The sequence below is a fragment of the Brachyistius frenatus genome, unplaced genomic scaffold, assembly GCF_029030835.1.
Source record: "Brachyistius frenatus isolate BFR_SWC_R1_liver_20210118 unplaced genomic scaffold, ASM2903083v1 Contig_461, whole genome shotgun sequence".
NCBI classification, from domain to species: domain Eukaryota; kingdom Metazoa; phylum Chordata; class Actinopteri; family Embiotocidae; genus Brachyistius; species Brachyistius frenatus.
Genome location: NW_027211060.1, coordinates 70,824 through 92,678, shown reverse-complemented (window position 1 = coordinate 92,678; position 21,855 = coordinate 70,824). Strand labels below are relative to the sequence as shown.

General features: G+C 46.5%; 2 protein-coding genes across 5 annotated transcripts; both read right to left on the bottom strand.

Annotated features, from left to right (window-relative positions):
- Positions 1 to 358: 358 nt before the first annotated feature.
- On the bottom strand, positions 359 to 11,622 carry LOC138614165 (rac GTPase-activating protein 1). 3 transcript variants are annotated; one of them, XM_069687425.1, is made up of 18 exons: positions 7,730 to 11,622; positions 7,591 to 7,643; positions 7,362 to 7,486; positions 7,086 to 7,288; positions 6,556 to 6,695; positions 6,235 to 6,307; positions 6,035 to 6,088; positions 4,832 to 4,930; positions 4,604 to 4,739; positions 3,652 to 3,773; positions 3,408 to 3,572; positions 3,096 to 3,191; positions 2,708 to 2,906; positions 2,351 to 2,456; positions 2,043 to 2,175; positions 1,845 to 1,962; positions 1,610 to 1,712; positions 359 to 1,518 (listed from the first exon to the last, which is right to left on the bottom strand). In XM_069687425.1, exons 3-18 carry the CDS (start codon positions 7,450 to 7,452, stop codon positions 1,473 to 1,475), a joined length of 1,884 nt encoding a protein of 627 aa, XP_069543526.1. In that variant the 5' UTR covers positions 7,453 to 7,486; positions 7,591 to 7,643; positions 7,730 to 11,622; the 3' UTR covers positions 359 to 1,472. The 3 variants fall into 3 exon arrangements, with proteins under 3 accessions (XP_069543526.1, XP_069543525.1, XP_069543527.1); XM_069687424.1 differs by having other exon boundaries at positions 7,591 to 11,622; XM_069687426.1 differs by lacking the exons at positions 7,086 to 7,288; positions 7,591 to 7,643; positions 7,730 to 11,622 and having other exon boundaries at positions 360 to 1,518; positions 7,362 to 7,447.
- On the bottom strand, positions 11,620 to 19,710 carry dpysl4 (dihydropyrimidinase like 4). Of its 2 annotated transcripts, none has more exons than XM_069687428.1 (15): positions 19,419 to 19,710; positions 17,432 to 17,520; positions 17,123 to 17,307; positions 16,789 to 16,953; positions 16,639 to 16,700; positions 16,218 to 16,298; positions 16,041 to 16,109; positions 15,495 to 15,615; positions 15,072 to 15,228; positions 14,637 to 14,778; positions 13,373 to 13,457; positions 13,194 to 13,279; positions 12,922 to 13,101; positions 12,275 to 12,440; positions 11,620 to 12,195 (listed from the first exon to the last, which is right to left on the bottom strand). In XM_069687428.1, exons 1-15 carry the CDS (start codon positions 19,683 to 19,685, stop codon positions 12,104 to 12,106), a joined length of 1,947 nt encoding a protein of 648 aa, XP_069543529.1. In that variant the 5' UTR covers positions 19,686 to 19,710; the 3' UTR covers positions 11,620 to 12,103. The 2 variants fall into 2 exon arrangements, with proteins under 2 accessions (XP_069543529.1, XP_069543528.1); XM_069687427.1 differs by lacking the exon at positions 19,419 to 19,710 and adding an exon at positions 18,105 to 18,227.
- Between the last annotated feature and the right edge of the window lie 2,145 nt (positions 19,711 to 21,855).

The following is a 21,855-nucleotide window of genomic DNA, read 5'->3' as shown; positions in this document are numbered from 1 at the left end:
GCTGCACTCTGGACTTTTATTGTGACGAGTTCTGTGGTATCCTGATGAAGAGGACAGCGGAGACACTCCAGAGGACGAGTCAGCACATTACAAACAGGTGTGGACATCTGGAGCCGCCTGTCAAAGCGGCCTTCATTAACCTCGGCTGATAATTAATTAACAACGTGTCACATTCAATTAGGAGCAATTAAAGAGCGCCAACTGTGTTAATCCACCCTGGCTCACAGGATCTTCCTGTCAGTCCAGACTGAGGGTCCCCACGCCTTCAGTCCACACTGACGGTCCCCACGTCTTCAGTCCAGACTGAGGGCCTCCACGCCTTCAGTCCACACTGAGGGTCCCCACGCCTTCAGTCCAGACTGAGGGCCTCCACGCCTTCAGTCCAGACTGAGGGTCCCCACGCCTTCTGTCCACACTGAGGGCCTCCACACCCGTCAGTCCAGACTATATTGATGCCAGGTGTGGGTTCCTGCTGTGTTTATTGTTGTGTTACACTGACCTCTGCTGGTTCCTCCCTCAGCTGCACAAAGACCTGGTCAGGTGTTGTCAGTGTTCTGGACTCTGTCGCCTCCTGCTGGATGAAACTTTCACTGCATCTCTTTCCTAATGATGTTTGAAGAATAAGAAACTTTCATTGTATTAATTAATAAAATGATTCAGGATCTGTAAACCAGAAAATCACATGATCACTGAGGACAGAAGGACAGAGGGACAGAGACAGAAGGACAGAGAGACAGAAGGATAAATAACATCTGTCCTGTAAGAGGGATCAGAAACTGCATCAGAAACACATCCTCTAATGATACTTTACTTTTATTCAACTTTCTTTTACACATGAAGGTGTTTCAATCGTTCAACTTTAAAGTGCTTCAGTGAAACCAAACCCAGATCAGACAGAACAGGATCCGACCGGCTGACAGCCTGCAACATATATAATGTAATGTAATATAATTATAATATAATTTGTCTAAATAAAAACTGTGCACTTCACGTGCTCTGTTGAACGTTTCTTTTCATCTGAACCACAGAGAAACAGAATATAAGAAACATGTTCCAATGTTCTGCTGCAGACAGATTCTGATGTTCTCTGATGACCTGTGATGAGCTTTGATGTTCTCTGATGACCTCTGATGTTCTCTGATGACCTGTGATGAGCTTTGATGACCTTTGATGTTCTCTGATGACCTTTGATGTTCTCTGATGACCTCTGATGTTCTCTGATGACCTTTGATGTTCTCTGATGCTCTCCGATGACCTCTGATGACCTTTGATGTTCTCCGATGACCTCTGATTTTCTCTTATGACCTTTGATGTTCTCTGATGAACTTTGATGTTCTCTGATGCTCTCCGATGACCTCTGATGTTCTCTGATGACCTCTGATGTTCTCTGATGACCTCTGATGTGAAACACGCTAACAGCAGCACACAGTGGTGTGTAGTTCACACTGGACATCACATGAGCAGGTGGTCAATCAGCTGGGAGACGTGAAGAACCTTTTCCCAACCTCAGGGCGCCCCCTGAAGACGAAACAAACCAACACTGAAGTCAGAGACATGTGCCATCATGTGACATCATTTGTCTTAGAGGACCTGACGTGTTGGACCTTACGTGCTGCTGAAGGCGCCGCCCAGGTTCCTGATCCGTCCCCTGAGAGTTCCTCCTGCAGGTTGGTAGTTCAGCTCTGGAGACGTCAGAGGTGTAAACAGTCGACCTGAGAGGAAGGTGGAGAGGACACAGAGTGAGACCTGTCTCCCTGTCCACAGGACAACCTGAACAACAAGATGGCAGCAGAGCCCCTAAGGATTCTGGGAAGTCATCCAGTGCAGCAGGACATGAGACCCACCGTGTCCGTCTCCTGGGCTCATCTTACTGGTGGAGGACGAGGACCTGATCTGGTCCGTGTGGGAGGTGAGGACACGTCTCCAGTAGTCCTCAGAGAGGGACAGCAGACGCCAGACGACCTGATCAATACACACCATCAATACACACAATGACACTTCCTGTCCACTTCCTGTCTCCTGGACGTGTCTGAGGGACAGACCTTGGGCTGAGTGTTGGTGTCTCTCATGATGGTTGTTGGAGACGGCTCCGACATCCCATGACCCACAATGGTCGGTCCAAACACCCGGGACAAATTATTCTGATCCATCTGACACTGTGGACTCTCCATCACCCTGGCAACGGAGGAGAGGTCATAGGTCAATTATTTACAAACAATCAGAGGCTTTAACATGCAGAGATACAGATGATCTGATCCAGTCTGCAGCTCCCCCCTCCTCCCTCTCTTCCTCCTTCCCCTCCCCCCCTCTCCTCCCTCCCCTCCCCACCTGTCCTCCTCCTCCTCCTCACTTGTGAAGATGAAGCATGATGAAGGCTAGTGTGTCTCTGTTGGCCTTCGGCAGCTCTGCTATGGTTCGATACATGATGGTAGAGGCGGAGTTTTCATCAGACAGTTCTGGAACAAAGAATTATTATTATTAAAACTTGAGTTCTCAGACATTTTGTTCATCGGTTAACTTCCTGTTTACATTCAAATGGAGCTCCATGAGAAAATCTGTTCCTCCTCCTCCTCCTCATCTTCACCTGTCATCGTCTGACCAATGATCCTCTGAACCAATCAGCTTCTCCTTTCAGACATGCTGAAGCTCCACCCTCCCCCTCTGACCCGTCCCCCTTGTTAAGGTGTGTGTCCCTGTGTGTCCGTACCGGAGGCGTCCATGAAGGTCCGGTGCAGCCTGAAGGTGATCAGAGGCTCCTTCAGTCTCCTAAGGAAGTCCTTCAGGAGTCCACAGACCACGTGGACGTCCTGGACCTTGCTGAGCATCAGAGAACCTTTACCCAGAAGGAACCGGTCTCGGAGCTCCTTCACCAGACGTTCTCCTCCAGGAACCCTGTACAGACCTCTCTGGGGACAGACAGGCGACACACAGAAGAACCTTTTTCATGTTCTCACCACAGACTGATGGACTGATCAGCTGATGGACTGATTAGCTGTTTTGTACCACTGGTTTGAGAGTCTCTCAGTATTAATGACACTGATATTAACATGGAGGTCTTTAGGACCCGAATGAGTTTTAATCCAGTGGGAGCTCACCTCCTGTAGGCCCCGCCTCTCGATCTCAGCCACACAGTCGACCAGCAGAGGAGGAACTCTGGGATGAGACGGAGGAACAAAATTCTCCAAGGAGTCCTGAACAGAGACAGACAGGGACAGAGAGACAGACAGGGACAGACGGAGAGACAGAGAGACATCACTGGTTCCCTGTTTTAAACTGGCTGAGATATGAACTGATGACTCAGCAGATCGTCACTGATCACTGTGACATTGAAGAAACCTAAAATCAGACAGAATCTCTGGGGACTTCTGACATAAACAGGAAGTGAATGAGGCTCAGATCAAACTGACCTTCTGAGCTGCACTTCCTGTCACGGCGTCGGAGGCGGAGCATCCGCTGGTGAACTTCTGTTTGCACTCTGGATGAGCGACCACACGACAGTTCCTGCACTTCATCGCCATCTTCCCAAAGCGAATCCTCTTCCCGCACGGCATGCAGGTCTCCGGTCGGATCACCTGGAAGGACGCACCTGGTTACTGCCAGAGGACAACAAGACAGTCTGCGGTGTGCAGGTCAGTATGAAGGCGGCGCTACCGTTTTAGACAGGAACACGTGTCTCAGGCTTTTCTGAGCTCTGCTGATGAGAGCTGCTCTGTCCTCCACCGGAGCGTCTTCAGGCTCCGCCCCCGTGACTTCGCAGCACAGAGAGGTTTGTTCTGAGGAGCAGAGGACACCATCAGCATTCCGGGTTTCTATGGTTACTGTGACCTCAGCATCCCTGGTTGCTATGGTTACTGTGACCTACACCACCACTGGTTTCTATGGTTACTGTCACCTGCAGCACCACTGGTCTGAAGCAGAAGCCCACGGTTCACCACCGACACCTTCACGTCTCCGACCTGTTTTCTCCACTCAGAAATCATCCTGACAGATCTTATAGAACCATATCATCCTGACAGATCTTATAGAACCACATCATCCTGATAGATCTTATAGAACCACATCATCCTGATAGATCTCATAGAACCACATCAGCCTGATAGATCTCATAGAACCACATCATCCTGATAGATCATCATTAACTTCACTCTTCAACTCTCTATAACTCATACCTCACCATCTTTTTCTCTCCCATAGTTTCTTATTATTATCTGTTGTCTCCATTCAGTTCCTTCGCTCGTACAGTTTCTGTTCTTTCTTTTCCAGATGTCCCGTCATGGAGTTGCATGTCTCTGCTCTGTGATTGTTGACCCACCAACAGTTCATGTCTTGGATCTCTATACTGTCCTTTTCTCTCTCTGCTCTCCTCTCACCCCAACCGGTGGAGGGATTTGGCGCTATATACACACAATTGAATTGAAATTGGTTTCTATGGTTACTGTTACCTGCAGCACCACTGGTGTTTATGGTTACTGTTACCTGCAGCACCACTGGTTTCTATGGTTACTGTCACCTGCAGCACTACTGGTTTGTTGCAGCCAGAAAGGAAGTGTACGGGGACACATGATTGATTCAACTGAATTCATCAGAAAGCAGTTCAGCTCACCTCCTCCTGCTCCTCCTGCTCCTCCTGCTCTGTCTTCCAGTGACCCAGAACACTCCTGTGTGATCCCCACCACCATGTGGATGTGACCTCCGGACTCAGGAGTCATTACAGAGGCCTTCACGATGGTCTCGACCTCCTGAGAAGAACACAGAGAGAACGTCTGACTGAACGTCTGACAGAACGTCTGACAGAACGTCTGATCACTGAGGTTCTCTTAGTGTTCTTCACCTTCTCCACACTTTTGATCTCCAGCGGCTCTGACGACACGTTCACACCTCGACCTCGTCGACCCACCGGAGCAACTGAAGACAGAACCATCGAGGAACGCTGAGGAGAAAACAGAACATCAGAACAACGACACAACAACACATCAATAGAACAACAAGGCTCCGTCCCGGGTCCCCTCCTCTTCTCTCTGTACACCAACTCTCTCTGCTCTGTTGTTCACTCGCATGTCTTTTCCTACCACAGCTATGCTGATGACACCCAACTGATCCTCTCTTTTCCAGATCTGAAACACAGGTAGCAGCATGAATCTCTGCCTGTCTGACTGACATCTCTCAGTGGATGTCCTCACACCACCTGGAAATCAACCTCCACAAGACCGACCTGCTCTTCCTTCCAGAGAAAGACTCTCCCACCCTCGACCTGACTACTACCTTCAACAACTCTGTTATCCCGACCCTGACTGATAAGAACCTCGGAGACACTCGACAGTCAACTCTCTCTTACTGCCAACATCACTGCAACAACACGTTCCTGTAGATACATGCTGCACAACATCAGGAGAATACGTCCTCTTCTCACTCAGAAGGAGGTGCAGGCTCTGGTCCAGGTTCTGGTCATCTCACATCTAGACGACTGTAACTCCCTCCTGGCAGGTCTACCTGTTCGTACCATCCGACCTCTGCAGCTCATCCAGAATGCAGCAGCTCGACTGGTCTTTAACCTCCTAGATTCACTCACACTACTCTACTACTCCGCTGCTCCTCCTTCTACTCCTCTTCCTTCTCCTCCTCTACATCCAGGACATGGTCCAACCTTACACCCCACCCCGTCCACTCCGCTCCTCCTCCTCCTCTCATCCTCCTCCTCCTTTACCTTGAACAGTAGAACTTCAGTATCTTAAAATAGAACTTACTGATAGAACTTTGTAGTTTGGCTTTCTGGAAGAAATTGCATTTTCTTGATTCTTGTTGTTCTGGTTTGAACCCTCATGGTTGAAATTAACTTATTGTAAGTCGCTTTGGACAAAAGAGTCAGATAAATGTAATGTAATGTAACGTAACGACACCACAACAACTCATCAATTCAACGACACAACAGCAACACAGAAATTCAGCAACGCAACAACAGCAACACAACACAACAACACAACAATGCAGCAACAGATCATTCGGTAATGATGATGTCATGCAGTTTGTCTCATACCCTCCTCTCTCTGGCTCGAGATCTCAGCGGTTTAATTACAGTTGTGTCCAAATCCTGAAACAGATAGAAGACAACACATCAGGACAACACGTCATAAATATGAGCAGTAATATAGTGTGTGTGTTTCTGTGTGTGTGTGTGTGTGTGTGTGTGTGTGTGTGTGTGTGTGTGTGTGTGTGTGTGTGTGTGTGTGTGTGTACCATGTCGTCGTCTGTTCGATCGTAGCTGATGTCAGAGTGAGACAGGAAGGAGGACTCATCAATCACTGCCAACCTGACAGGACAGAAGGACAGGTTGCTGCATGTCGTTGGAGGATGATGATGTCATGATGTCAGTGGATGATGATGTCATGATGTCGGAGGATGATGATGTCATGATGTCAGGATGATGATGTCATGATGTCGGAGGATGATGATGTCATGATGTCAGAGGATGATGATGTCATGTCAGTAGATGATGTCATGATGTCAGTGGATGATGATGTCACAATGTCGGACGATGAAGATGTCATGGTGTCTCACCTCCTGCTGCTCCTCTGAAGGGTCACGTTTACTGTTTTGTGTTCAAACGTCGCCAACAGAGACTTCTGCTCGTCGTTCAGGACGACGCTGGACTTACTGTCCTGGACCAGGATGTCACACATCAGCTGCATCTGTCTCTGCTGGACACAGAGGACACGAAGGGCCGTAAGCACCCCCTGCTGTCCACACTGAGACACAGCAGTGATGTTCCATCACCTCCACAAGAACGGAGACAGGAAGGCTACCAGAAACATTAAAATATGTCCTCCGTCTCTGTCCTCCGTTCTCTGTCCTCCGTCTCAGTCCTCTGTCTCTTTCCTCCGTCTCCGTCCTTTGTCTCCGTTCTCAGTCCTCTGTCTCCGTTCTCCGTCTCAGTCCTCCGTCTCCGTCTTTGTCCTCTGTCTCCGGTCTCTGTCCTCAGTCTCCGTTTCTGTCCTCCGTCTCAATCCTCCATCCTCTATCTCCGTCTCTGTCCTCAGTCTCCGTCTCCGTTCTCTGTCCTCAGTCTCCGTCCTCTGTGCTGGATTCACCAGGTACTGGTAGTCGGCCTCCATCTTGTAGCGTTTCTTCATCTCCACGTCCAGCTGGTTTCGAGCGTGTTTTAGTTTCACCTCCAGAGCAGCTTTGTTCACGTCCGACTTCACCAGCAGCTCCTTGAACTTCTTCACCTCCGTCTCAGCGAGGAGCCACTTCCTCCTCACGGCCTCCAGGTTCCTGAGCACGGCCAGCATCTCTGGAAGGAGGCGTGTCAGAGGGGGTCCTGTCATGTCCCTCCTCCCCACCCATCCCACCATCCCGTCCCTCACCGTGCTCCGTGTTCACACTGTCTTCCTCCATGTTGATCCTCTGCAGACACAGAGCCAGCAGCTCCTCCACGATGAGACGAGACTCTCCCATCACCTCCACCTGGACAGGCACGTCTTTATTTCACCTACAGGACACAGGAACAGTCACATCAAACAGGTTCCACTGTCCTGAATTTATCTGAAATAATAATAAACATCAGTTCAGGTAAACAACCTGTCAATCACTCACCTGTCAGGTATCTCAGTGGATGTTTGTTTTTAACACCTTAGATTTTCTGTTTTCTGTTCAGTTTTTTACGTGACAAACAAGCAGGTCAGTGACGTCACATCAGTTTAAAAACAAACTGTTCCGCTACACTTCAAACCACCTGTGCGCGCGCCGCGTGATCCTCTGCACCGCGCGGTGCCGGTGAGTCTGTGTTCGGTTACTGGCGGCCGCGTGAGACGATGGAGCAAACAGGAAATGAGCCAACTGTAGGTGTATTTAAAGGTTTGAAGGTGAGCGCCACCTGCTGGATGGGAGTGTGGACGTGATGATGGTTGTGATGATCATGGTGATGATGATGTGATGGTGAAGATGATGGTGATGATGATGGCGATGAAGATGATGATGATGGTGGTGATGAAGATGAAGCTGTGTCCAGTGAAGTGGTCCAGGTGTGAACAGCTCCCCCTGCTGTGTGAGAATGGTCCCTGCATGTTAATGGTTGTTCTGTAGTTTATCTGAGGACAGACGGTGTAAGAAACAGATGTCTCACTCTGTTGTGTTTTTCTCTTCACATTTTATTCATGCAGTTCTCATCACCACTAAAGTCGTTTTGCATTCAGCACAGGATCAACAACAACAGATACATCGTTGCCATGGTAACAGCATTGACACGCTGCCACATCTGCACAAGATTACCATGTCAACAAAAAGTTCACGTCCTCCATTTTGGCTTCGGTGCATCTGTGAGGACAGAGACACAAGCAGCTGCTACAGACACAGACACACAGCCGCCATGTTGGAGCCCAAACTCTTCAAACCAGACACCTCCTTAACACTTTGTCTCCATGCTAAGCTGAGCTAACAGACAGCTGTAGCTCAGAGAGAAAGACATGTTCTTAAATTTACTGAGTCGAGGACTCAGTAAATTTAAGAACATGTCTTCATCTCTCTGGTCCTCTTAGCTGGGACCGGGATGGCCTCTGTGAGCTGCACGGACACTAAACTGATGCTAATACTAACAGGATACAAAAACTGTAAAAAATACAAAATGATCAGGAACTTTTTACAAATCAACCACACCATTAAAAATCAGGTCATCAGAGGTCAAAGGCCAGAGGTCACGGTGGGTGTTATTGACCCTAATACAGCAGGAGCAGATATGTTAAACCTGCTTCAGCTCCTGGTAGACATTTCTGGGGGTGGGTCAGATTGTTTACTTCCTGTAGGGGGCGTGGCTTTTATGCCATTGCTACTTGGAGGCGATCACTGGATTTTTTTTTTAGCACCATCTACAGTCAGAAGTGTCAGTCTGACCTAATTAAAAACATTATTAATAACACTGACGAGATCAGGATGACATGGACTTCATTTACAAAGAGCAGGAGCACATCTGGAACATATGGAAACATGGAAACATGTGAAAACATGGAAACATATGAAAACATGGAAACATGGAAACATGTGGAAACATGAAAACATGGAAACATGTGGAAAGATGTGGAAACATGGAAACATGTAGAAACATGGAAACATGTGGAAACATGGAAACATGTGTAAACATGGAAACATGGAAACGTGGAAACATGGACACGTGTAAACATGTGTAAACATGGAAACGTGGAAACATGGAAACATGTGGAAATGTGTAGAAACATGGAAACATGGAAACGTGGAAACATGGAAACATGTGGAAACGTGGAAACATAGAAACATGTGGAAACATGGAAATGTGGAAACATGGAAACGTGGAAACATGGAAACGTGGAAACATGTAGAAACATGGAAACGTGGAAACGTGGAAACATGGAAACGTGGAAACATGGAAACATAGAAACGTGGAAACATGTGGAAACGTGGAAACATAGAAACATGTGGAAACATGGAAACATGGAAACGTGGAAACATGTAGAAACATGGAAACGTGGAAACGTGGAAACATGTAGAAACATGAAACGTGGAAACGTGGAAACATGGAAACATGGAAACGTGGAAACATGGAAACATGGAAACGTGGAAACATGTGGAAACGTGGAAACATAGAAACATGTGGAAACATGGGAACGTGGAAACATGGAAACGTGGAAACGTGGAAACGTGGAAACATGTGGAAACATGGAAATGTGGAAACATGGAAACATGTAGAAACATGGAAACGTGGAAACATGGAAACATGGAAATGTGGAAACATGGAAACATGTGGAAACATGGAAACGTGGAAACATGGAAACATGGCAATATCTGGAAACGTGGAAACATCTGGAAACATGTAGAAACATGGAAACATGTAGAAACATGGAAACGTGGAAACATGGAAACGTGAAAACGTGGAAACATGGAAATGTGGAAACATGGAAACATGTGGAAACATGGCAATATCTGGAAACGTGGAAACATCTGGAAACATCCAGCTGAGTGAAGAAGGTCCAGTAAACCCGGCGGTCTTTAAATCCTCCATGATGAACGATTCAGGTGTTTTTTCTTGAAATGAAGTGATGAAAAGGTACAAAAGATTATGTTACATCACTAATGCTAATGCTAACATGGCTACTGCTGCTACTGCGCTCATCAGATGAAGTGATGATGGGACGTCACATGACTGATTCTATACAATGGCAGTAACACGCTGTACCAGCACTGTTGTTGGGTGTCAGATTAGTTGTCCCATTTAGAACTAGTTATGTGGTTGTAGTAGTTATATTGAAGTACTAGTTATGTTGATGTACTAGTTATGTGGGTGTACTAGTAATGGGAGGCTGTAGCTCAGACGGTAGAGTAGGTTTCACACTAATCAGAAGGTTGGTGGTTTGATCCCCAGCTCCTCCTGTCCACATGCCTAAGTGTCCTTGAGCAAGACACTGAACCCTAAGTTGCTCCCGATGGTGAACCATCGGTGTGTGAATGTTCTCCCGATGGTGAACCATCGGTGTGTGAATGTTCTCCTGATGGCAGCACCTTGCATGGTGATCTGTCTCATTAGTGTGTGAATGGGTGAATGGAAAACCATGTTAAAGCGCTTTGAGACAGAAAGGTGATAAAGCGCTATACAAGTACAGACCATTTACTAGTTATGTGGTTGTACTAGTTATGTGGGTGTACTAGTTATGTGGTTGTACTAGTTATGTTAATGTGCTAGTTATGTTGATGTATTAGTTATGTGGATGTACTAGTTATGTTGATGTATTAGTTAAGGGGTTGTATTAGTTATGTTGATGTACTAGTTATGTGGTTGTACTAGTTATGTTAATGTGCTAGTTATGTTGATGTATTAGTTATGTGGATGTACTAGTTATGTTGATGTATTAGTTATTTGGTTGTACTAGTTATGTTGATGTACTAGTTATGTTGATGTATTAGTTAAGGGGTTGTATTAGTTATGTTGATGGACTAGTTATGTGGATGTACTAGTTATGTTGATGTATTAGTTACGTGGTTGTACTAGTTATGTGGATGTACTAGTTAGGTTGATGTATTAGTTATGTGTTGTACTAGTTATGTCGATGTACTAGTTATGTGGTTGTACTAGTTATGTTGATGTACTAGTTATGTGGATGTACTAGTTATGTTGATGTATTAGTTATGTGGTTGTACTAGTTATGTTGCTGTACTAGTTATGTTGATGTATTAGTTAAGGGGTTGTATTAGTTATGTTGATGGACTAGTTATGTGGATGTATTAGTTATGTTGTATTGGTTATGTGGTTGTACCAGTTATGTTGATGGACTAGTTATGTGGATGTACGAGTTATGTTGATGTATTAGTTAAGGGGTTGTACTAGTTATGTTGATGGACTAGTTATGTGGATGTACTAGTTATGTTGATGTATTAGTTATGTGGTTGTACTAGTTATGTTGATGTACTAGTTTTGTGGCTGTACTAGTTATGTGGTTGTATTAATTATGTTGATGTACTAGTTATGTGGTACTAGTTATGTTGATGTACTAGTTATGTGGTACTAGCTTTGTTGATGTACTAGTTATGTGGTTGTATGGGTTAGTTGGGAAGAGTTGGACTGAAAGTATTTGTTGTAACATACGTGTTGCAGTCGTAGCTGTTGAGTATTTTTAGGGTTTAAAGGAAACAGAAGACATGTTGTCGTACTGAAGGTGGTTGTTGGCTCTAATACTAGAAGATGATATCGGAGTAGCTGAAGGGCTTTATCACCAGCTGCTGGCTGGTTTTAGGACTAGTTAAGTGTCATTAGTAGAGGATCTAACTCTAGCTGAGTTATGGAGGGTCGAGGAGTAGTTGTGTGTTTCAGGGTTGTTGGACGGTCGTCATTTCAGTACAACAATTAAAGTGTACATCAGGTTGGAGGAAGGTTGAGTCTAGCTTTGGGGCCACAGGAGGGATCAGTACTAGTTGTATTTCAGAAGGAGGGTTAGTCACTAGTTAAACTATTCCAGTCGGATGGTTGGGGTGTTCAGGTTGTATCAGGTAGAAGTATTGAAGTACTACTAGTAGTCTGGGCTGAAACTGCAGTAGGACTTGGATGGAGACAATTCAATACTTTGATGGACTGTTTGAGCTTCCTGTTTTAAGACAAGGATGTAATGTTGGATCGTCCACCAGGAGGCGCAACAATTCTCTGAGTGGACCGACGAGGTATGTGGTCGTCGACCTGAGCTCCTGACGGAGGAACAGAAAGAAGAATCAGTTATCACAGTTTCCTGCATGTGTATCTGCAGAGATCAGCTGCTTCACAAACCTGCCAGAGTGAATCCTGATCGGTGCAGGTTTCGGGGACCAGTCAGGATTTTTGGACACGGAGGCCCCCTGGTGGTGGGAGTGGATGGGATAGATTTAGTCATACTGATGACGTCATGGACCGGACCATCGTAGTTTCCACGGGGGACGCCACGAGCCTCTGCCATCTGAAACATGGAGACAGAAACATCTGAGGAGCTGAAGCTCTGATCACCTGATCAATCAATCAATCAATCAATCAATCAATCAATCAATCAATCAATCAATCAATCAATCAATCAATCAATCAATCAATCAATCAATCAATCGCCTGATCAATCAATCAATCAATCAATAAATCACCTGATCAATCAGGTGTCAGGTGTCCAGGTGTCAGGTGTCAGGTGTCAAGTGTCCAGGTGTCCAGGTGTCCAGGTGTCCAGGTGTTAGGTGTCCAGGTGTCAGGTGTCAAGTGTCCAGGTGTCAGGTGTCAGTTGTCCCGGTGTCCAGGTGTCAGGTGTCCAGGTGTCAGGTGTCAGGTATCATGTATCAGGTGTCAGGTGTCAGGTGTTAGGTGTTAGGTGTCCAGGTGTCAGGTGTCAGGTTTCAGGTGTTAGGTGTCCAGGTGTCAGGTGTCAGGTGTTAGGTGTCCAGGTGTCAGCTGCCTACCTTGCTGCGGGCTTTGATCCTCCGGTACACGATGTCGGGGAACGCCTTCCTGGGGACAAAGCGCCCCGAACCTTCCGTCACGTTGAGTTTTCCATCCTGGAGAACGACACGGCCACCGCTGACGACCACCGACGCTGCACCTCGGAACTCCAAACCTTCCAGGATGTTCACCTCCACGGTCTGCACACAGGAGGGGACAGAGGTCAGCAGGGGTCAGCCCTGATGAGCCCTGATGAGCCCTGACATGCTGTTAGTGACTGACATGTTGTTACCAGGTTGTGAGTTTTTGCAGAGACAGTTCGTGTCTCCTTCGGGTTCCAGATGACGATATCAGCATCAGATCCTGCAGCGATCCGTCCTGAATACAGAGGACACACATGACCTCTGACATCATAGAGACAGGAGAGAGAACCGTCTCCTCTACAGACTCTGACTAATGGATACCAGATACCTTTACGAGGGTACATGTTGAAGAGTTTAGCAGCGTTGGTGCTCGTTACTGCAACAAACTCATTCTCATCTATCTTCCCTGAACACTGTGAAGAGAGAACAGACACAGAAAACGGTTCAGGGTTGGAAATGAAACCTCTGAAACATCTGGAACCTCTGAAACATCTGGAACTTCTGGAAGATCTGGAACCTCTGAAACATCTGAAACCTCTGAAACATTTGGAACCTCTGAAACATCTGAAACATCTAAAACATCTTGAACCTCTGAAACATCAGAAACATTTGGAACCTCTGAAACATCTGAAACCTCTGAAACATTTGGAACCTCTGAAACAACTGAAACCTCTGAAACATTTGGAACCTCTGAAACATCTGAAACCTCTAAAACATCTGGAAACTCTGAAACATTTGGAACCTCTAAAACATCTGGGACCTTGGAAACATCTGGAACATCTGGAACCTCTGAAACATTTGGAACCTCTGAAACATCTGAAACCTCTGAAACATTTGGAACCTCTGAAACATCTGAAACCTCTAAAATATCTAAAACATCTGGAACCTCTGAAACATCTGGAACCTCTGAAACATTTGAAACCTCTGAAACATCTGGACCTCTGAAACATCTGGAACATCTGGAACCTCTGAAACCTCTGAAACATTTGGAACCTCTGAAACATCTGAAACCTCTAAAATATCTAAAACATCTGGAACCTCTGAAACATCTGGAACCTCTGAAACATTTGAAACCTCTGAAACATCTGGACCTCTGGAACATCTGGAACATCTGGAACCTCTGAAACCTCTGAAACATTTGGAACCTCTGAAACATCTGAAACCTCTGAAACATTTGGAACCTCTGAAACATCTGAAACCTCTAAAATATCTAAAACATCTGGAACCTCTGAAACATCTGGAACCTCTGAAACATTTGAAACCTCTGAAACATCTGGACCTCTGAAACATCTGGAACATCGGGAACCTCTGAAACCTCTGAAACATCTGAAACATTTGGAACCTCTGAAACATCTGAAACCTCTGAAACATTTGGAACCTCTGAAGCATCTGGAACCTCTGAAACATCTAAAACATCTGGAACCTCTGAAACATCTGGAACCTCTGAAACATTTGAAACATCTAAAACATCTTGAACCTCTGAAACATCTGAAACCTCTGTAAGCTCTGAAACATCTGAAAGGACGACCTGAGGGAGACACCAGTCTGATGGTGAGTCACCTGATTAAACCTGTGTGCGGCAGGTATCTTACCACCGCTCGGTCCCAGACCACCGACATCCTCTCCTCGATGCCATTGGTTCCCTCTGGAATCAAAGTGAAGTCGTCTTTTCCAACAGCTTTCTGAGCTGTGGAGAAACTGGCCTGAGCGCTAGAGGTCACCTGGAGGTCACCGCTGGAAGACAGGAAGACCGTCAGTTTCAGCTGCAGCTAACCACGCATACTAACCAGGTTAACATGGTGGGTACTAACCAGGTTAACATGATGGGTACTAACCAGGCTAACATGGTGGGTAATAACTAGGCTAACATGATGGCTACTAACCAGGTTAACATGGTGGGTATTAACCAAGCTAACGTGGTGGGTACTAACCAGGTTAATATGATGGCTACTAACCGGGTTAACGTGGTGGGTACTAACCAGGTTAACATGATGGATACTAACCAGGTTAATGTGGTGGATACTAACCAGGCTAACAGGGAAGTCAGGTATTGTGGAGTTGAAGGGTCAGGGTTGAGGGGCGGGCTCATGACAAAGGCAGCAGCTGTGGCCCAGTCTTTGGACCAATAGTGAGAGCCGTCAGTGGCCAGACTGGCTGTGATTGGTTCACCATACACCACCATACCTGAGGACAAAAACAGGAAGATGTTCAACCAACAGGGTCCAAGTACCTTTCTGAGAACCACCACCTTCCCTATTTTCCAGGTGAGGAACCAGAGTCCTGCAGAGGAGCTGGACATCTTCGGTTCTACAGATACCCGGTGGAAAGGGTCAATAAGGGGTGGGGACACTGAGGACAGTTTATCTGGGTGTGTGTCTCCATCACATGCAGAGACACTGGGTGGAGCCCTCGGGCCGAATTGTTGATGATGATGAAGATGATTACGTCACCTTTCTTTCTGGCTTTGGCGATGACATCAGCAGCAGATTTGCTCATCACCTTGGTAACATACAGCGGGCAGTTGGCCTGTTTGGCGATGGTGACGGCCCGATACACTGCCTCTGTCTCCACCTGAGACACAACATGACAACACACGGCATTGGTCACCATCTCAGGTGTGTCTCAGGTGTAACAGGTGTGTCCCAGGTGTGTCCCAGGTGTATCTCAGGTGTGTCAAGTGTAACAGGTGTGTCCCAGGTGTGTCCCAGGTGTATCTCAGGTGTGTCAAGTGTAACAGGTGTGTCTCAGGTGTAACAGGTGTGTCCCAGGTGTGTCTCAAGTGTCTCAGGTGTAACAGGTGTGTCCCAGGTGTGTCTCAGGTGTGTCAGGTGTAACAGGTGTGTCCCAGGTGTGTCTCAAGTGTCCCAGGTGTTTCAGGTGTAACAGGTGTGTCCCAGGTGTGTCTCAAGTGTCCCAGGTGTTTCAGGTGTAACAGGTGTGTCCCAGGTGTGTCTCAGGTGTGTCAGGTGTAGCAGTTGTGTCCCAGGTGTGCTCACCTCTTCAGGGTGGGATAAAACATGTCCTTCAGGTCCAGTGATGCCAACACAGAGAAGTTTCTTCTGCTCCTGAAACACAAACCAGTTGAAGTAACATCGACCTGCTGATGTTTCTCTGTGTTCATTAAATATATGAAAAATGGCAGAGCTCCTCATCCATTGGTCAGGCTGTATTACCTCATCAATGATGTCACCGTTCTCAGCATGGACCTGCGCGATGGCTCCAAGATCCCGGAGAACCCCGAACGCCTCGTAGAGCTGAAACCATGAGAACAGGAAGCAGATTTAATTACAGGAAGTGATACATCAGAAAACAAACAACCACAGCGACAACATCAACCAAACCAATAGTAACAATACATATAAACAACAATTATGATAACAATACCTGTAAACAACATTAATAATAATAATAAACAAACAAAATTACAATCACTACAACAACTATAATAATAGTAACAATAAACAACAATACTAATGACTACAATGAAAACAAGAACTATAATTATAACAATAACAACAAACAAACAAGAAATACAATCACTACAATGACTAAACAACAAATAAACAACAAAAACAATAACATTGTGAGGTCCACCTGAGAGTCGGAGCTCTGGTATTTATCTTTATAGGCCATGAAGAAGAGGAAGGAGTTCACACCTGGAACACAAATACTACAGGTAATACTCAGCAGTACACAGAGTATTGCAGTTTCTTTACTTATTGATTATTGATGGGTGAGGCTGACCTTGGTCTTTGACAAGCGTCTCCAGCTCCTCGATCATCCCTTCGTGCCAGCGCGTGATGTCCAGGTGAAGCGAGAAGTCGCAGCAGGCTCGCTGCTCCGCCGCCTCCTTCCACTGATCCAACGCTGACAGTAAACTGGTCCCCGGCTCCACCAGCACGTGGTCCACTGACAACACATCAATCAATCATTCTGACTGGAGCCCGGCAGCATCAACACATTATTGACAGATTAATGACAGATTATTGATGGATTATTGACAGGTTATTAATGGATTATCGACAGGTTATTGATGGATTATTGACAGGTTATTGACAGATTAAGGGTAGTTGCTGACGGATGGTCGTGGTTCCTCCGGCCAGCGCTGCTCGGGTTCCGTGGTAGAGGTCGTCGGCAGGGGTTAGGCCTTTCTGAGGAGCGTGCAGGTTGGTGTTGGCGTCGATGCCTCCGGGGATCACCAGCTGACCGTACGCGTCCACCGTCTTCACGCCGGAAGGGACGATGAGGTTCTCACCCATCTGTCTGATCAGGACACAACAGGAAGTGTGATGATGTCAGAGATGTTCAGACTAACAGAAGGTCCCTAAAGGTCAACAACAACAACAACAAACATTTGATGTGATGACGGGGAAGACTTTAGATTTACTTGATGGTTCCGTCCTCCACGTAGACATCAGCGTAGAACGACTGGTCGTCATTCACAACCTTCCCTCCTTTGATGAGAAGGCGGTCACCCTGGAAACAGACAGACAGAGGATGCTGGGTAGATCAGGAGGAGTTCTGCATGTCAACAATAAAGCAGCTGACAGCAGTCAGAGGGAGGAACCATCTGAAGGTACCAACAGGACCAACAGGAACCCTGCTGAGGAACCTCAGACTGTCAGAGAGCTCCACCTCCTCAGAGCTCCGCCTCCTGTCTGTCATCAGTCTTTAATCCAGACTGAATGAGCCTGAAACGGGTCAGATCTGAACATGTTGTTTTCGTGTACAGAGCTGAAATGTACCACTGTTCCTGAACGCAGCGTTTTTTATTCCGAAAAAAACCCAAACCTGTCAGCATTACCCCCTCCCCTCTCGCCCCCCCCCCCCCACCAACCCCCAAAACCGAGCTTTGCGAGACCACAGATGCTGCAGAAAGCAGCAGGTTCGGTTCGGTTCGGCCCGGCACGGATCGGTTCTGCCCGGTGTCCCTGTTCGCTGCTGCAGACCCTCTAAAGGCGCGGTGATTGACAGGCGGAGCTGCAGCATCCCGCCTCACCGGCCAGACCCACCCGGTTTCCCCGGCTCGACTCGGTTCGGCTCGGCTCGGTTGGACCTACCGCGGGTCTCGCGCTGCTCTTCTTGGCTTGGAACGACATGTTGATCGATCTGTGATCGGCTGATTGATCCAATCTCACACCGCACACTCAGCTATTGTTGCTGCCGTTACCACTGACGTCACGATGCCGACGATACACACACACAAACAGATTCCGGTGTGGAGTTTCAAAATAAAAGCCCCGTAGACGAATTTCATCCTTCACTAAAAGCACCGACAGCAAACTCTAAAACACAAAACTGCAAGTACAAATACTGCGTACTTTTTATGTGAAGACTGAAGCAGACATGTTTGTAGTCCAGACCTTGCCCAGTCTTGATCTGTAAAGTTGAGCTGTAGTAGGAACGTGATGGAGTGATGTGGTGGAGTCACAGCCATCTTTTCATCAGTACACATTCACCATGAATGAAAAGTATTTATTCAATCAATAAATATTCAGGTTTAAACTGAGCTTTGTCTGTCAGGAACACTTCTCTGATATATAGCATGTGGTGCAAATGCTTTTATTTTGAAATGATATCCCGAAACTATTACATGTCGTGGCTGAGGATTGTCTCAGTGTGTCTACCGACCGTCTTCTGTGGGACGACACAGAGGTCGGTCTGTCGGTCTGTCTGTCGGTCTGTCTGATGATGATGGAGCTGATTACAGGTTCAACTCTGTCGATGAAGATGAACATGAGACTGATGATGATGATGAGGAGGAGATCAATAAGTTCAGAGTGTTATTGAACGCAGCACAGTGCTTCAGGGAGGACCAACAACCTCCATGAGGAAGTATTCAGAGTGTCTTCCCTTCATCAAACGTTAACGTGACCACTGGTACGTGAACATTAGTGATGTCACCATGGAAACCTGAAACTGGACCAGAGAAACATCAGATTTTGGGAGGACAAAATCTTCAAAACTCTCCAACAGCTGAGTGTTCCTGAGCCCAGGCAGTGATTTCCAATACAGAAATTCAGGTGTTCTGATGACATCACGCTTCAAGAGGGGCGGAGCTTCACCGTCCCAGACCGAAGAAGGTAGATCAGGTCAGGAGACACCAGGTGAGTTTTCTTTGTGTCACCGTGAATTCGTCTCCCAGAGTCAGACTGTCAACACCGAGTTCCACTGGGACCTTCTGAGGGGAACATTTACTGTGGACCACCTGAACTGTGTTGCCATGGCAACAGGCTTCTCCAAACATGACAACATGAGCATCATGTTGAAGATTTTGTTCCCCAAAATCTGATGTTTCTCTGCTCCAGTTTGTTATTTATGAAACTGTGAGACAGAAACACCTCTTACTTTCGTGAGGAAGTTCAAACTGGTACCTCTCTCTTGCTGTAGTTGTCCTGGGTCGATCCAGAGGGAAACACTACCGTCTGTCCTCCTCTGTCCCGGCTGGCCATCCAGGTGGCTTGGCGTCGCTGCGTCTGAGGACTGAATGACTCAAAGTTGAGGGTTTTATTCTCGAACGCTCCTTCGACATTACAGAACATCCCTCCATACTTCATCCGAGGACGAGGAGAGTCGGAGCCGAGCCGGGACAGGAGGGAGAAGCAGTCGTCATCCGGGGAGCACCTCCTCTCAGACATCATGGAGAGATGGGAGCCGCTCAGACACCGGGAGGAGAAGAAGAGTATGATGTGGGAAAGGCTGGGTTAGTCCGACCTCAGTCGATGGAGAAGAAGGAGGAGGGGGAGCAGGAGAAAAAAGGAGGGCAGGGAGGGGGGAGGAAACATGACCTCAAACTGAGAGGACAGAATCATAAGAAAGACGAGGAGCAACATGATGAAGCTGCAGGAGGAGGAGGAAGAGGAGGTTAAATATCACAAACTGTCAGAGGTCGTCAGTTCGAATCCTCAATGAACTAAAAGTCTGTTTCTGTCTGAAGAACCAGAACTTTGGTTCTGTTGTTTTTGTTGGTTCTGATGATTGGACAGGATTGATCAGTTTATTGTTCTGATACATCTTATTGGTATTTATTGGCTGCTCCTTTGTTCAGAGAAGTCATGTGACATCGTCCAGTTTCAGCTTCAGTGAACACACACACACGCACGCACGCACGCACGCACGCACGCACACACACACACACACACACACACAGGTCAGTGCTGATTACTGCTGATGTCTTGTAGTCTGCAGTTTAAACTGGATTTCTCTGCCTGTCAGATTCAGTTTATTTAATCACACACACACACACACACACACACACACACACACACACACACACACACACACACACACACACACACACACACACACACACACACACACACACACACACACACACACACACACACACACACACACACACACACTTGTACAGCTATCTTTATGAGGACTCTGTACCGACACTGACCCGGTTCTGGCCTTAAAACTGAAACAAGTCTTCACCCTCAGACTGTCTTTTGAACAGCTGTGAGAGACAGAGGACAAAATGTCCTCATAATGATGATGTACAACTGGTCCCCTCAAAGACAGCTGTACAAGTACATACAGTACACACACACACACACACACACACACACACACACACACACACACACACACACACACACACACTTGTACAGCTATCTTTATGAGGACTCTGTACCGACACTGACCCGGTTCTGGCCTTAAAACTGAAACAAGTCTTCACCCTCAGACTGTCTTTTGAACAGCTGTGAGAGACAGAGGACAAAATGTCCTCATAATGATGATGTACAACTGGTCCCCTCAAAGACAGCTGTACAAGTACATACAGTACACACACACACACACACACACACACACACACACACACACACACACACACACACACACACACACACACACACACATTGGACCATAACAAAGTGTGTATTCCATATTAGCGTGAAGCTTTCATGTCTTAAAGTGGAGTCACTTCTTGTTAGGCAGACTCACAGTACACACAGTAAAATACAAACTAACAGTAAATAAACTGGCATGAAATATACAATGAAATACGAACTTCACAGAAACATTTAACAAAAACATTCAAATGAACCAGAATATTTTTAGATTCACGCTGTTTATTAGAACATTTTGGTGTGAACAGAATAAGAATAAAAAGCTACATCATCATCATCAGCATAATCATCATCATCATTACCATCATCACCATCGCCATCACCATCATCATCATCACCATCATCACTATCATCATCATCACCATCATCATCACCATCATCACTATCATCATCATCACCATCATCATCATCACCACCATCATCATCACCATCACCATCATCATCCATCAACACCATCATCACCATCACCATCATCATCACCATCATCATCATTACCATCACCATTATCACCATCATCATCACCATCACCATCACCATCACCATCACCATCACCATCCATCATCACCATCATCACCATCAACATTATCATCCATCAACACCATCATCACCATCATCACCATCATCACCATTACCATCACCATCGCCATCACCATCACCACCATCATCATCACCATCATCATCCATCAACACCATCATCACCATCACCATCATCATCACCATCATCATCATTACCATCACCATCACCATTATCACCGTCACCATCACCGTCACCATCACCATCATCATCACCATCCATCATCACCATCATCGCCATCACCATCACCATCATCACCATCAACATCATCATCCATCAACACCATCATCACCATCATCACCATCACCATCATCACCATCAACATCATCATCCATCAACACCATCATCATCATCATCATCATCATCATCATCATCATCATC

Bases quoted from the DNA above. Each gene is read 5' to 3' on its own strand.
- LOC138614165 (XM_069687424.1), bottom strand. From the start codon at position 7,452: ATGGGAGAGTCTCGTCTCATCGTGGAGGAGCTGCTGGCTCTGTGTCTG. The intron at 6,696-7,085 runs GTGAATCCAGCA...CTCTGTGTCCAG, and splicing joins AGGCCGACTACCAGTACCTG to CAGAGACAGATGCAGCTGAT. The intron at 3,192-3,407 runs GTCAGTTTGATC...GTCTCTGTTCAG, and splicing joins CAGGAAGTGCAGCTCAGAAG to GACTCCTTGGAGAATTTTGT.
- dpysl4 (XM_069687428.1), bottom strand. From the start codon at position 19,685: ATGATGTCTGAGAGGAGGTGCTCCCCGGATGACGACTGCTTCTCCCTC. The intron at 16,701-16,788 runs GTCAGCCTCACC...TTTGTGTTCCAG, and splicing joins GACGCTTGTCAAAGACCAAG to GTGTGAACTCCTTCCTCTTC. The intron at 13,102-13,193 runs GTAACAACATGT...TCCTGTGTGCAG, and splicing joins CTGCAAAAACTCACAACCTG to ACCGTGGAGGTGAACATCCT.